The sequence below is a fragment of the Aptenodytes patagonicus genome, chromosome 1, assembly GCF_965638725.1.
Source record: "Aptenodytes patagonicus chromosome 1, bAptPat1.pri.cur, whole genome shotgun sequence".
In the NCBI taxonomy this organism is placed as follows: Eukaryota; Metazoa; Chordata; class Aves; order Sphenisciformes; family Spheniscidae; genus Aptenodytes; species Aptenodytes patagonicus.
The window spans coordinates 113,038,101-113,053,453 of NC_134949.1; the positions used below are offsets into that span (position 1 = coordinate 113,038,101).

At 37.6% G+C, this 15,353-nt stretch overlaps 1 protein-coding gene across 14 annotated transcripts in view; it reads right to left on the reverse strand.

Annotated features, from left to right (window-relative positions):
- Positions 1-15,353, reverse strand: part of ROBO2 (roundabout guidance receptor 2) — a 484,548-nt gene that overhangs the window by 95,940 nt on the left and 373,255 nt on the right. For all 14 annotated transcript variants that reach the window (XM_076352017.1, XM_076351963.1, XM_076352000.1 and 11 more), the window contains 2 exons: positions 10,633-10,757; positions 5,853-6,024 (listed from right to left, as the gene is read on the reverse strand). In XM_076352017.1, the coding sequence (XP_076208132.1) occupies positions 5,853-6,024; positions 10,633-10,757 (297 nt within the window). The remainder of the gene's footprint in view (positions 1-5,852; positions 6,025-10,632; positions 10,758-15,353) is intronic.

Here is a 15,353-nt window from a genome sequence, read left to right on the forward strand (position 1 = left end):
AAGTTTTCATCAGCAAAAATATCTAACAATAGTACAAAACATCTTTATAATCTGAGTGATCTAAATGACTGTAGCACTCTTTCCAGTGGAGAAAAATTCAAAGCCGTTTAACAGCTTACTTATCAAATCATTTCATCACCTTTTAAAGCCATGAACTCTCTTAATTTTTTTTCCCCTAATAATTTACATTTGCATGCTTGAAATACTGCTTAAAGGACTCCTTAACCAGTGAGCGAGTGCATGGCTGCGTATAAACCTCATTCCATGACCAGTGGGATATCATCAAGTGAGGTAAAATGCTCATGTTTGCTTTTCTTGAAAGACCAAATTTTCATAAATAATTCTGCTGTTGAACCTATTCTCTGAGCCATCTGTTAAGCAGCAAAATATAACTCTTTGTTTCTAAAGAATGTGTTTGCACAAAATGAATGTGAAACACCTGAATATAAACAAGGCTATGATTCCTGCATAAAATCAGTATAACAGAACCGAGAATTCATTTTTATATATTTACCTGCCACACTGCTGCTGTTTTAAATCTTTGAACAACTGAGCAATTATATGATTGGTGTTAAATATTGTAACAGGCAGGATTATAAAAGGCTCCTAAACCAGTGTAAGTTAGTCTGCCTCCACTGATGTCAGTTGAGTTTGAATCATTTATTCTAGCTGAGAATCTGGTTCATTATAGTCCATACACAACACCTGACTCTAAAAAGGAAGTGAAAATAAATTATTGTGAAGCAGTATGGTTTCTGTTGTATTTGAGCTGTTTGAGATGCAAACCTCTGGAACCTTCAACAGATCCAAAGCGCTTTCATGACATCATTTAACAAATAAAAAATATTAGGGAGATGTTAGTGGTACATTTTACACCCGAAATAATTGTTTCTGAAATTGTAGTGTTGCAAAAATACTAACTACCTTCTTTTGTTAACAAGATACACAAAGGATAGAATCATTAGTATTAGTAGCACCTTGGAATGTGAGTTCATCACATTTATTGAAATTGAAACTGAAAACAGAAAGCCAATACAGATTATTTATTAACACCAGAACGTGAAAGCTGTTTTGGAAATTCTGAAATATCACCCACTGAATGCAGAGATAGGACAAGAAACACTACATTACAAGAAAAGAGAAAATGTAATGCATTTTCACCTTGATATGAAATTTTTGATCTCATTAAGGCTTCCTTATGACTATACAGTTCAGCGATTTGGTGAAATAAAAATTGATGTCAGCATACCTGCAGCACAAGCCTATTCAAATGAAAACTTAGCTGTGTAGGTCTTCATTTAGATTTAACGTAAAACAGCAAATCCCAGTTTTCTAGGTAGCTAAAATTAAGGAAAAAGTATCACTTAAGTTGCTAACTATTCCATTGCAGTTATTTGCTAATTGCCTTCCCTCTGTGTAGCAATGTAGGTATTTTCAAAACCTACTGCATTACAGATATTGTTCTTTGGCATGTAATTAGTTTTTTTACAGCCCAAATGAGGAGCTCATAATCCTTTAAATAGCTCTGATCAATAGCGTAATTGAAAGTCTCCTGGCCAGAAGGAATCTTCATTTTCAAGGGTGTTATGGGTGAAAGACCACTACAGGTTTCCATGACACTAAGGCTAAAGGTTAAATGAACACTTAGGGTTTCCACTGATCTGTGAACGACTGTATTGTCTTCACAACTATGACTTGTAAATCTTCTCTAAAACGTGTATATGTGCTTGTATTCCTACTACATAGGTCTCCTGTACAAGGATTCAAAACTCGGTTAGAGGTTTAAAAAGGTACATCATAAGCATTCTGAAGAACAGAGAGATAATGAAAAATATCCACAAAGAGGTTAGGGGTTTTGTTAGTTTCTTTTACAACATTTTAATTTTTTATTTAAATTTTACGTTGTTTTCTCCTAGCAGGAAACTTTTAAATCCATTCTACAGAAACATTTTGTGTGGCTAAAATATATTTGTATAGTAAAAGAGAAGTTTATTTCAAAATTTAATTTTTAAAAATGGTTTTGAAACTATTTTTCAGCAACCATATATTCACATATTCTGGTAACTGAAAAATTACGAGATTCCTTTTGTGATAAAATGCAGCTTAAATTTTCAGCAGAGTATCAGAAAAGAACAAATTATATTTGTCAATGAACAGTTCATTCACTGGATCAACATTGGATCGACTGAAAACATGTTTAAATTGGGGTGGAATATTGTCAAATTACAACAGGAAATTAAAATAAGAGAATGACAAAATGAAGTCTTTACTTTGGCACTTCTAAAATCAACATTTCAAAAGTTTTCCTGGTGAATTAATGGAGAAAATCAGACACAAGTCATTAAATTCTCATGATGAACACTAACATGATAGGGCAGGGTGCTCTCCTGAGAGGTGAAAAAGCAGAGACCAACCCTTTCTCTGTCTCTTTTGCTGAAGAGCTTCACAGGAGGCTGTGAAGTTGTTCTGGATCTCTCCTGTTTGAAACTGTCGCACTTGCTATAAAACACGTAATATACATTTGATTGGGGACAGGAATTATGGTTGCCAGATTTGCAGATGAGTAAACTGTGAGTGATATTAAATTCTTCCAGGAGGATCTGAGAGAGACATATCCCCAAATATTCAATAGACCTATAGTCAAAAAATTGCAGAGGAGTTTGGGAAAAATGCCTGAAGTGCCTATTCCAAATCAGTGGAGAGGGAGCTGTTGAGGTATGCTGCCAACTCCTTCTCTCTTTTTTTTTGACACCTGTTCTGAATTCTCCTTATAGGTTCAGCCTTTTGCTTTCATTCAGAAGCCCAGAAATGTAATCTTTTTAATTAATTGAATATCCTAAAACATTTCATTCTTATGTTGCCATCCACTGGGGGAGGTTAAGCTTGCTCCTCCATTCCAATACTCATCCTAAACTGCAACTGCTGGGTAAACTAGCATTGGTAGGCTGATCCTACAGTTGAGCATGCAGTAGTCGAAATTTTTATTAATAAATATAAATAATGACTAGATTAGGAGAAACTGACATCTTCTCCAAAATACTCTGTGCATGATGGATAAATTCATGGAATAAATTACTAATTGTAAACTATTCTTTTTATCTTGAGCACAGACATAGTTAGATGGAAGCATTTGGTTTATTTGCATGATCTGTCATTTTAAGACTGTGAGCTGCATATTCACTTCTTGAGTTTGAAAGGATTGCTAAGATTGTCTCAATTTTTAAAATTATTTTGCTTTTCCAGTTGTGCATTAGACAGTGGATTATATGATAGCCTTTCAAGAAAATACAAGATTTGAATTTCAAATACACTGAAGGCTCTTAACACAGTCCATAATCAGCAAAATTATCACTCAACTCAGCACATTTCATCACAGATAGTAATCTCTTCTCATGTGAACACTTGAGTTAAAAATATTTCCAGTAAAGACTTGTAAGTGCAAAAATGTAACAACTGAAACACTGCTATATATGGTATAATTAAGCACTTCTTTTTCTGCACATGACATATGTTTTCATTCTGTATTGGAACTTCAATTGGATCTAAATTACTCTGGATCAAACAAAAATGTGTTCAAAATGAAAAAGATGGCTTGCCACTATTATTAAATCATTAACCAAACAGAAAAATTCTGGGCTATGAAGTAAAACTGAAATCACCAGCCAAAAACTAGAACACTAACGCTTAAGTATATAGCTAACATGCACAGTGTTTATCTTTTATTATATTTTTTAAAACATCAAATTAGATTTCCCTACTGATAAAAATCACTAGCTTCCATAACTTCTGCTCAGCGTCAACCAAAACAGATTATTTAGACATTTATGGTTAACTTCCTAACTGAAAGCAATTAAAAAAATATCTGTGATCTAATGGTACATTTATTTATATAATCTCAGTTCCACAATATTGTTCTGGCACTTTTCTCCTGACCTCACCTGCCCTTTGACTCAAGGATGAAATGGTATTTCTATAAAGCAACCTCGTATTATTTCATAATGATCATGCTGACAGTGGGTTCTGGAAAGCGTTTGAAGAACGCAGGCCTTGCATTCCTTGGGCAGCAGAGCCACCAGCTAATGCTTTCTCTAGCAATGTGGAATGCACGCCGCCTTTAATCAGAATTAATTGTAGTTGAATTTGCATTTTAGCGGGGACACTTTTGTTAGCTTTCTGTTGACTTGTTAGATAAACTAATGAAAATTCCACAGAGGCCGTTAGGATTTATTATTTTTTCCCCCCCACACAAGAAATAGATAAAGATGGACCACAGGCCTTGTCTGTCAAAAGGAAGAATTTCTCATCACTAACATCCTTGAACCTGATTTGATCCTCTCAGCCCCTGTTGCAGTAAATCTGTACAGCATCAGCAGGTGCAACCATTAACAGCTCAATGTCCTCTTAGCCAATGTTTGTGTGTTCTATTTATTCCAGTCACAGTCACGGCACTGAATCAGGCAGCGCTATGGACAGATATTAAAAAATACTGCCTTTCCATTAATTTTAAATGACCTTTTAATCTACATTTAAATTTGAATTGAATGAAAATGCATCATTTTGTCATAGACCATGAGAGAAAGGACTTAAAGAGACTGCAGAGTGAAGGTTAGCCTTTAGTCTCCAGAAACTACCTTACAGAAAACCAATGTGCTTGTAAAGATGCAAGGATAAAGCAGAAATTATCTCCCCTTGTCATAAAAATATAGACAGCTTTTGGAAAACAAAGAAAAGGCGTCAAATTAATGCTCAAACCTCTATAACATGAGCCTGAACCTCTCTACCTGTCACTTGTGATGAATATGCTCTTGTGAAAAGCCAGATTATTCAGAATTAGACATCTTTTCAAACTTTCATGGTGCAGGCAGGTCTCTAAGGGAACAGTAAAAGTAGACCTCTGCATATAACAACAGTTTTAATGGCAAAAATTCATCAAAGCCTGTCAGGAGATATTTAATGAGTCAGTTAAGGAGTAATGATGCCGGGGAATGCAACAATCTCCCAGTATAAGAGGAATTCTGTTGTTTTCTTCAGTAACATTAAAGGATGCAAACTGCCTTCTGTCCACAATGGGATGAAGAGGGATATCAACAGGATTCCTGATATATGAAAAGGATCCATGTTTGTAGGTAGAGTAAGGTAAATTTCACACCAGGATAACTTTCAAACCCAAAATTTTGAAATGGAAAGCATCAAGACAGAGCATATAGTGCTTTTCTCTTCCTTTCCTGAAAATCCTACCTACGTATTGACATGCCTCTTTTCACATCTAACCATATCGAGACATTCTGAGAACACAGCTCTGAGGTAAGGAAATATTTTGGTGCCTTATTGCCACAGGGACTAAAGGGCTACATGTTGTAGCTGTTCTAAACCAACAGTACTTCAGTAAGCTCAAGGCAACTGTGTTGATTTAATTGAGCTAAGGCCACATCCCCAAACTAGCTGCCTAAGATAATACTGAAGACTGGGACTGAGGTGGGAATTGAGCCTGATTTTTCTGCACCCCAGTTCACTGCTTTAATCACAAACCTATTCATTCTTCACAATATTTGTTGCAGTCCTATCTTAGCTCTAGTGAACCGAGAAGCTTGCTTTCTCACCCACCCTATTCTAAGCTGGTTTGTACCTTGTTTATATTATTAAGGAACCTCCAGAAAGCAAGCAAAGGGCAAACTAGACTTCGATGCCTTTTTGATACCATAGAGAATTGCACAGAGACCCTTTTTTCATTGTCTTTTCTGTAGAAACTTGTCTGTTTACTTGTATGAATTATGTGGTCTCGTATGCCTTTATTTACACTATTTTAAAAATACTTTTGACAGGAAAAAACAATAGGAATTTCTATATCTCACCATCAGTAACCTCCAGCTGAGCCTTTGCTAAAATGCTTCCAGCAACCGTCAGCGCTTGACAGATGTAGTAGCCTGCATCAGACCGCTGAATGTTGGTAATAGTGAGGTCTCCGGTTGGTGACACTGAATACCTGCTGTTGGGTTGGAGAGGCTGGTTTGGGAAGAGTAGGTTCTGCAAAAACAATTCATCTCACATCAATTCAAAACACAAAAGCACCACTTTTCCCTCAGCTAGAGAGACAATGATTTTTCCTTAAAAGTACTATATATAAACTAGAAGAAAAAGTAAGTGTGGTTATGACTTTATGAACACATAGAGCTAGCTTTCCCTGCCTTGGGCAACTTGCAGTTTAAATTAGAAACAGCCCTTTGACAGCACACAGTGGTGTGTTCTGGCTGGGGGTCTAGGCGAGGAGAAATTTTCCAACAGTCGCACTTGAGTGATTTGTATTTGTGACACATTCATCTTCATTCTGAATTTAATTGTAATAATGTGCTTAGTTGGCTGTCAAACCAGGAGGACACAATACTACAGTAAACATTAGAAAACTAGCAGAAAGAATTGAATCCTGGAGACTTGAGGAAGCATAGCACTATTGTTTGGCTGTGAATATATTCTGGGCAAATAAGAAAGTAAGAGCATGGCACAGAAGGAAAGCCGGGAGGAAGACACAAACAGGTCATAAAGTAGGAGAAGCTGGCAGAGCATGAGCTCTTAAAGGAGAAGTAAAAGGAAATTAAAACTGAGATATACCAAAGGAGAAAAGCAGCATGGAGCCTTGAGGGTGAAGAGAAAGGGTATAAATCTGCTGTGGAAATCATCAGAGAGAAAAAATAATTTCATGTAGGATAAGACATCAGTTATCACAAAACAGGGAGATTAGCTTTTGCCTTTGGGCTGGATTGGAGAAAAGAGAGATGTCAATAAGAATAACTGGAATGGATGTAGCAGTCATTGCATATGATGAAGGACTGAATGAATCAATAATACAGAAAAGGACAGAAAAGCTTTTAGTGGTGAGGGCTGTGTTTTCAAGGAAAAAGTTATACCGTCTGGCACAGCTCTTGACGTGAATAAAAAGGGACAGGAAAAGGGAGGCAATGTGAACAGAAAGGTCAACAGCATTGCCCAATGAGACAGAAAGGGGAATAGATTAAACAATAATTAAACAACAGTAATTCCAGTCTGGCTTTTATGTCAACTCAACAAGCCTCTCTGAAAAATACAATTGTTTGTATAAGGAATATCCCAACACACTGTTACCATGCTGTGATAAACTTTCAGTCATTACTGCAGCTCTGTATAGCTCTGCTGTGCTCTCTAATGACGACTCCCTACTAACTTTTAAGCTTGTCTATATGGGCTAAAAAGAAAATCTAAAAGTATAGAGTAGAGTATTAAATGAATTTTCTGTAGATCTGCTTCTTCTGCAGTAGACCTTAATGGTTTCCAAAAAATTATTTGGAATTGACAAGCAACAAACTTGGATTTTAAAAAATTCTTCTTTGAAGTGAAACTCACACCTTTATCTCTCTCGTTTTGGCTATAAAAGGAGAGGTATATGCTTTAAATCAGATCTGACACTCCAGGTATCCTTATAATTATATTAACCTACTAGGCTACTTGTCACCCTAGGGTGAGTCTTTCCCCTTACCCCCTTTCAATGTCAATGTCCAAGAAATTTTTCACAGCAAATTTTTCCTCAAAAATCAATATGCACCCAGTAAACAGGTCAGATCCAATAAGAAAAAAAGTGTGAAAATTCTGAAACAATTTCAGGCTACAGGGCTAAGTGGGTCTCGAAAAATTGCCCTGTTTTCTGAACTGCCTTGAAACTTTCAGAATAACCTCTGCCTGGCACAGATACCTACCGAATGAGGGTATTACAAAAACTCCACTAAATTTTATGAGAAAGCAGAGAATTTTGATATGGCTGAGCTTGACTCCATTTATCAGTCATTATGCAAAGTGTAAAAAGAAACACAACGTAAAAGACAGTACAAGGATCAAGCTCCTAATTCTTCAGAGGAAACAAATCCAGAATCCTCTTCATCACGGTATTAGAAAGGGGAGACTACCCTTCATTTTACCCTCAGCATGGGCTTATCTGTTCTTGTACCACATCCCAGGGAATATTCCACAATTCAGGAGGAGCTCATCAGTCTCACGACTCCTCCCTTCAAAGACCAGATAACTATGAATTATAACTTGTCCTAAATTACAGCACAACCCCTTTTTAAATGTTTTTACAATTTCACTGGTTTTAATTAGCTATCGGGTTGCTCATCTGGGCACAACGGTGGCATGCTGGGTTGCAAACGGGGGGACCAGAGTCATCCCTGATGTAATACCACGGAATTTATCTCAAGGAAGAATTTAATCTACAGTCTAAAGGTTACACATGCCCTGCCCTGGTGCATTTCATTGGCGGGCGGCTGTTAGGCTCTGGGGAAAACGCTACCGAGTACAAAGGACCAGCTGTTTATGCACAAGTTGGCACAAAAAATTACTCAGGAGGGAACAGCTCCCCTCCCTTCCAGCTGGTTGTGCTCAGAAACACAGGATCGGGAAATGGATTCACAATGAAAAATGCCCTACAATTACTGGAGTGGGCTAACATGACTACATAACATTACTCCGAATACTAACAGTGGTGCTGCAAACAGTTCCTCGAGTAAAAGCAGAAGCAAGCGTTGTAAAGCCAAGCAACAACTTATAGCCAGGCACACAAAGGTGAAAAGTCATGTATGTTCAGTGGACAATGCCTAATTTGGCCAAAATACCATCCTTCAGATTTGTATGATGTTATACTGTATGTGGAAACTCGCCTATTCTATGGCGTCTCACTGCAAAATCTGGCAAGTTGTATATCGAGACGGCAACACTAACCTGTGTTACTTCACCGGTGCTCAATTAAGATTAACATGAGGGTGTAGTGAATCACATTGAGCTATGTTTCAAGGTTTGATTATAAACCATGTAGGTATCAATTTTTACGTTGCATTTATTTGCCAAAAAAGACCATTCTAACCCTCAGGGATCTGGTTCTCAATATGGTAATTAATTTTCCAGGTTTGTAATTAAACAGCTTCAACATGCTACAATCAGTAGGTAATAACATTCAATTAAAGACACAAGATGCATTTTCACCTTAAAATGTTTTTACCCTTGAAGTGATACCAATGGAAGAGGATAAAATAGAGTATTAACACTTTTCAATTACGCTAAATGACTTTAATCCTGCAAATGATGTCCTACTTTAATTAGAAGCTCTTCTCTTTATTACAGCATGATGGATGTCCACTTTATTAGATTCAAGTGTGACACTATAAGCTCACTTTACATAAACATTACCATGTTATTAAAATGCTCTACAAGGAAGGGTTTTGAAATGTTTGCTAGCGCATCAGTACTTCCTACTTTAATTTCAATATGCTATTCTACTTTCCCCTTGGAACAATTTTCAACTTGGTGAGACTCACAATACTGTGCTTTTCCAGGATGTGATCCATGGAGGCTAGATTTAAAGTTCTCCGAATAATACGTTGAAAGAAACACACTGAAGACTAAGCTTACACTCATAAAGTAATAGTGTTGTATCTTTGTAAGCCACAAATGCAACAGAGCACAAAATGCTGTCAGCCTTGGTCCTGTCATTCTGGACCAGTTATCTGACCTCATGAGAAGGTGAAGCAGAAGCAGGTGGGGCAGAGCGGGAGGCCTGTGGTTCAGTTCTTATTTCACTTTTTAACTGGGCTGGTACACACAATGCCTCCAGATAGACAAAAGGTACATGTTCACTGCACAGCACAGTGTGGATACTTGAGTTAACTCACATATCGCCATATGGGAGAAGGTAGCACAGGGCTCTGAAAAGACTAATTTAGTCAATGGAGACGGGTACGTAGTATAGGTACATAGACAGATGTAGCCATGACAGGCTTCATCAGGGAGCTGCAGAAGGCACTGTCCTTGGGCATCCGTTTGCCCCTTTTAATCTTTCCTCAGGTGCAAAAGAGACTACAGCACATACAGTGTCTAAATTTAACATACTAACATGAACTGCACGTTGGAAGTGAGAAGGACTGACTTCTGCTGTAACATAGCGTCAATACAGCAACAGCAGTAAAAAAACGTTATGGCATGACATTCAAACACTAAGCTATAGAAGCTAGTATTGGCTGATGGCAACGTTGACTGCTACATCAGAAATTTTGCTTTTAAAAAATGACAGTAAGGATCAGGGAAATATTTCCAAAACCAGATTCAGAAATTTCCTGAGACAATTTTACTGAAGAAAGCATCTGCGTGTTCAAAACCTGTATCTGTATGCACTATGAGAATACGCCAATGCAAATCAGCTTGTTAGATATATATCTGCTTGATCATGTCTAGACAGGTTGTGAACTGTAATTACTGACTCTGATTAGTTAGAAATTGAGTCATACCTTTTTTATCTACTATGTTTGTCTCACCCACCTGTTTATTGGGGGCTTCAGAGTGAAAAGCCTTTAAGATATATACTGTTGCTTTCTATACGTTTATACAGCACCTAGCACAAGTTTCACCAACTTAGATGGCCTTTGAGTTCTTCACAATATTAATATTTTAGAAAAACAGCAACAAAAATGTCGGTAGAGAATAGTGACAGTTTAAAAGACAAATTCCTGTGAAAGATTAAAAGAATCTGTGAAAGGTAATATAAATAATATTCCTAAAAATTTAACAATATAACTATTTAGAAAGGCTTGAAAGACTTATAGGGTGCTTATAACTTACCTGGCTTCCTTCTTTTTGCCAGAAAACAGCTGGCTGGGGATTTCCTTTAGTTTCACAAGGAAAAGTCACTGTTCGACCCTGGGCTACAATCTGGTCTCGTGGTCTCACCACAAACTGTGGGGGAGCTACAATGTAAGAAAAACCATGGTGTAAATTTAGGATATTTTGCAAGGGGGAGATGAGGAATATTTAAGGAAAGAGACAACATTATGGAGATTTGTTTTATGCCAGAGGACATAACACCAGAAACATTAATTGGTATAGACAGAACTAATATATAAACAAAAACAACAACAGCAACAAAAAGAGCAGCAACATCAGTATGTGATATCCCCAGTTATAAAAAAAAGAAAAAGAAAGAAACATTACAACCATACATGCTAGAGTAAATTCTGATGACAATAAATGCTAAGGAGCAGCAGTCAGGTGTTTATGATGCCGGCTGTGGATGTATTCTACCTTTCGTCTGGGCAGCTATCAGCACTCTCATACCCTCCACACTTCACAGAGCTTGTTGTTGTGCCGGAGCTATCATGTATTGCAAGGCATGAATTAGGATATACAGACTGCCTTTTTCAGTCTGCCCCTCTAGACTTTTAAAAATGGTTGAGGAAGGAGAGGAAGGTCTGGATGATAGCAGAAGGACAGAAGTTCAAGAGCTCCCTCACTTCTCTCAGTGGTAGTATGGTTGAGAATGGAGTGGGAAAGAGGATTTGCTGTAAAAAGAACAGTTGCTAAAACAACACAAACCTGGGAGATCCAGATTTCAGCTTGTGTAAAGACAAGAAAGAAGCAAGAGTTGAAGAGTTAGTGGGCAGCAGTGAGCGGTGAGTAAGAAGGAATAGGTATTCCAGGAGAACAGGAAGAGAGAAGGAAAAGAAAAAAGGAGAAAGTGGCGTTAAAACAAGAAAGAAGAACCAGGACTAGCTATGTTTTCAAGTAGATGGCATTAACTGTGTTCAGACATAGGGGACCAGGAAGCACAGTCAGAAGTGAACAATTTCTAAGAGAGGTGTAGTTTTACTTGTCTGGGGGTAATATAGAATCATAGAATCATTAAGGTTGGAAAAGACCTCTAAGATCATTGAGTCCAACCGTCAACCCAACACCACCATGCCCACTAAGCCATGTCCCTAAGTGCCTCATCTACTCGTCTTTTAAATACCTCCAGGGATGGGGACTCCACCACTTCCCCGGGCAGCCTGTTCCAATGTTTCACCACTCTTTCAGTAAAGAAATTTTTCCTTATATCCAATCTAAACCTCCCCTGGTGCAACTTGAGGCCATTTCCTCTCGTCCTAATCTCGTATTGATGGAGAATAGAGAGTCAATGTTTAGTGGGAATAAGAAGGGAGAGAAAAGGAGTTAATGTGCAGAAAGAAAGTGGGGAAGAAGCAGTGTTGGAGGATTTGAGAGAAAAAACTTGACATCAGCGACTATGTTGAGCATGATGAGATAAAGCAAATGACTTTCCTATGCATGACATGCAAACCTTCCAGTCTTAGTTCAACATTGGAATTCACTGGAATTGGATTTGTACTATTTGGCATATCTTAAAAATGTAAGCAGTGTCTCCAAATATTCTCATCAACAGACTAGCTAACTTTTGGGGCAGGCTGAAGAAGGGGACAAAATAATAACAAAAACCCCCACATTAATTTTCTTCTATTCCACTATTGGTTTGGTAGTTGTGGAGAGGGATGGTTTAGGAACACTAAGCTTTTAGGTAAACAGAATTTAAGTGTTTTAGAAAACCATCTTTTCACCATTATAATTACAAACTATTTAATTAGGCACGAAGAGCAATCAAGACCCAGCTTCCGATTACACCTGCTGACAGCACAGACACAAATCTGCGAACTGCATAGAAATGTATGCAGATCTGATTTTTTTTAAATACACTTTACAGTTATCTCATGAGGTACTTCCCATGGTTTTACAGATCAGCAGGAGTCTAAAAAGCACCAGTTGAATAGCACTGGTTTAATGCATTCTTAAAACAAGGACTGCAAAGCACTTAATAAACATGAATCACCATCAATTTAGAAGGCAGAGGGTGAAGACAACACGAGGACTCTTCTTTCTGCCTCACATTCCTAAGCACAGGTTTTGACCCGTCTGGAAAGAGAAGCATCCACCTCTTCCCTGGGCCTCAGCAGGTCTTCTGAAGGGGCAGGGACGAAGGGCTAGGCTAGGTGCCCTGCTGCTGCCTCTTTATACCCATATGTTTTGAGGTTTCTATAAGAGCATAGGTGTTGCTACACATACTCTAGGATCCAAACTCATCCTGTACTCTTCCTAAAGTGCCGGACTGCAGCAAGTTACTTGTTTTTCCCTCACCTTGTTTTACCTAGCATATCTGTGTGCAATGACACCCTACAGGTGTCAGAAAGCAGTAATGTGGTAATCAGCACATGTGGTTGTTCATTCAATTATATGGGAAGGGAAAGAGAGAAAGACCTTTAAGTTGTGAATTAGAATCCTCCATTCCTATAGGCATACCTTACACTAAGGTATCTCTACAGTTCTGACCACCCACTTAATAAAGGTCATTGAATTAGTTCAGTGTGTGCTGCTCAGCCATAGAAGTTCATTGCCCAGGATATTAATATAGAATCAATAGCAACCTGAGGCAGAAGGGAGAGCAGAAAAACTCTAACCTCTTCAGGTGTTATATCTGCATTTGACAGGAACTATACATGAGTCCTATGTCTATGCTGTGTTATGGGTGGCCTCAAGACCATAATATTTCTATCGTGATGCTAAAAACCTGGTGTCAGGAGACCATCCCATAGATCATACTTAAGCACGATCAATGCCTAAGATCACTTCGTAGGCATGCTTGGTGCACTGGGGGTATGTTATGCAGGTGGTGGTCTGAGACAGCTCAACAGAAGGAAGAAGGGCACGGCATTTCCATGAGCCTATCTTTCAAATCACATAACTGAATAAATGCAAGTTAGGTAAGTTCAAGGGTTCATCTGAAACAATCTCACACACGCAAGGCTGTACTGTAAGTCAGTAATTCAAAGCTCTGAGCAGATATAATAGCACTGAACTTACTGCTGTAGCAGACTTTCCAAGGACCAGATTAAGGTAATTTGGTAGTCAAGGAACAATGAGAGATAAACATCCTAGTTCTACCTAGTTTATAGTTTTTGACCTACCCCTAATTTTGAACACCTCTCACTTTCCTAAGAGCAGAAAACTGGTCCTTTCTTTTGCAAAAATACACAAGGAAAAGCAGCAGGAATTAAGGCTGTAGCTCAGTCCAGATAATCCAAATGACGTGGATGACTCTGTTGTTCTGTTCCCTCCCTGCCACACACCAAGTCGTCTCCAGCATTTGCCATACTAGATGAAGAGAAGATCCGTGGCCTCATAGCTACTAGTTTAGACTTTCTAAAGACTCCAGTAAACAGTGAAGTATGGTTATGCAAGGATATCTTTTCTAGCTTTTCTCTGCAGCCATAATGACTAGAAATTCACAATAAAAATAAATAAATGAATCAGAGATTTTATTTAAATATAATCTCTTGATCTCACAAGGAGCTGACTTGTATTGGTCACTACATAAATCAGAGCACAAAACCAATTCCTTCACCCAAACGATTTAATACCATAATTTTAAAGAACATGAAAAATATCATTTTGGAAAAATAAAACCTTGTATGTGTTTTTTTAGTTTATTCAAAGACAGGGTTCTATAATGAAGGAAACCCCCATTTTGTAACAATTTGTTGTCATATTCAGCTATAGCTCTGTTTATAGACAACCTCTGACAAAAATGACCTTGTTTACAGCATTTAAACAATGTTTTCACCATATTGGTTTTATCTATCAATTTCCAGCTGAATAATGTAAATTGTCAACTGAAAGTAACAGTTGATAATTGCAGGAGTAATTCTTGGTCAAGTATAACTACCAAAGCAGTAAGACTGCCATTATCCCCAGAGAATGCAACGCCACCCTGCTCAGAGACAGCAAGGTTTCTTTGACAGAATAAGCACTTGGGCTCTTCAATTTTCCTAAAAATAGAGCTCATTATCTTCATATATAGATGCTGTTTATAAAGATAGATAAATATTATTACTCCCATTTTGCAGAAAGGTTAACTGAGATCATTACTTCCTCAAAGCCCAGCTTCAGTGGGACGTTGGACAAAACCTAATTCAAGCCATTATTGCTTCTCTTGAAGTAGGTGAATTTTTAAAACATTCTGAAAAGGTACAGTTCGAGAAATAACATCAGGCTTCATATGCTTCAGCTGTTAAAGTTATGTGGTACTTTAATGCTTGATTCAAACTAAACATTAAGGTCTTTAGAAGAATCTGTTGAAAAAACTGTTATGAAGCAGAAAACTGTTGTGCCTATCAAACTATCACCCTTCGCTGTTTCAGATGTAACATTAACTGGAATGGAATAAACAGAGTGGAAAACCTCTTGCTTAACTGACATTTGAAAGTCAAAGACAATGGCTCTAAAAGGAAATATATTGCTTGGATTCCAGGGGACTAGACAAAAATATGAAAAAAGAACAATTAAGACGACAGACCTAGTATACTTCTATTGAAACTTCTTTTTTTTTTTTTTTTTTTGAGAAATTTAAATAGTACACAGTAAATTAGATTTGATTTCTGGCAAATTATGCTTTGATACTGCATTCAGCAAGCGCTGGCTTCAATCAATGTCACACTAAAGCTCTGTTATGCTAATAGCCG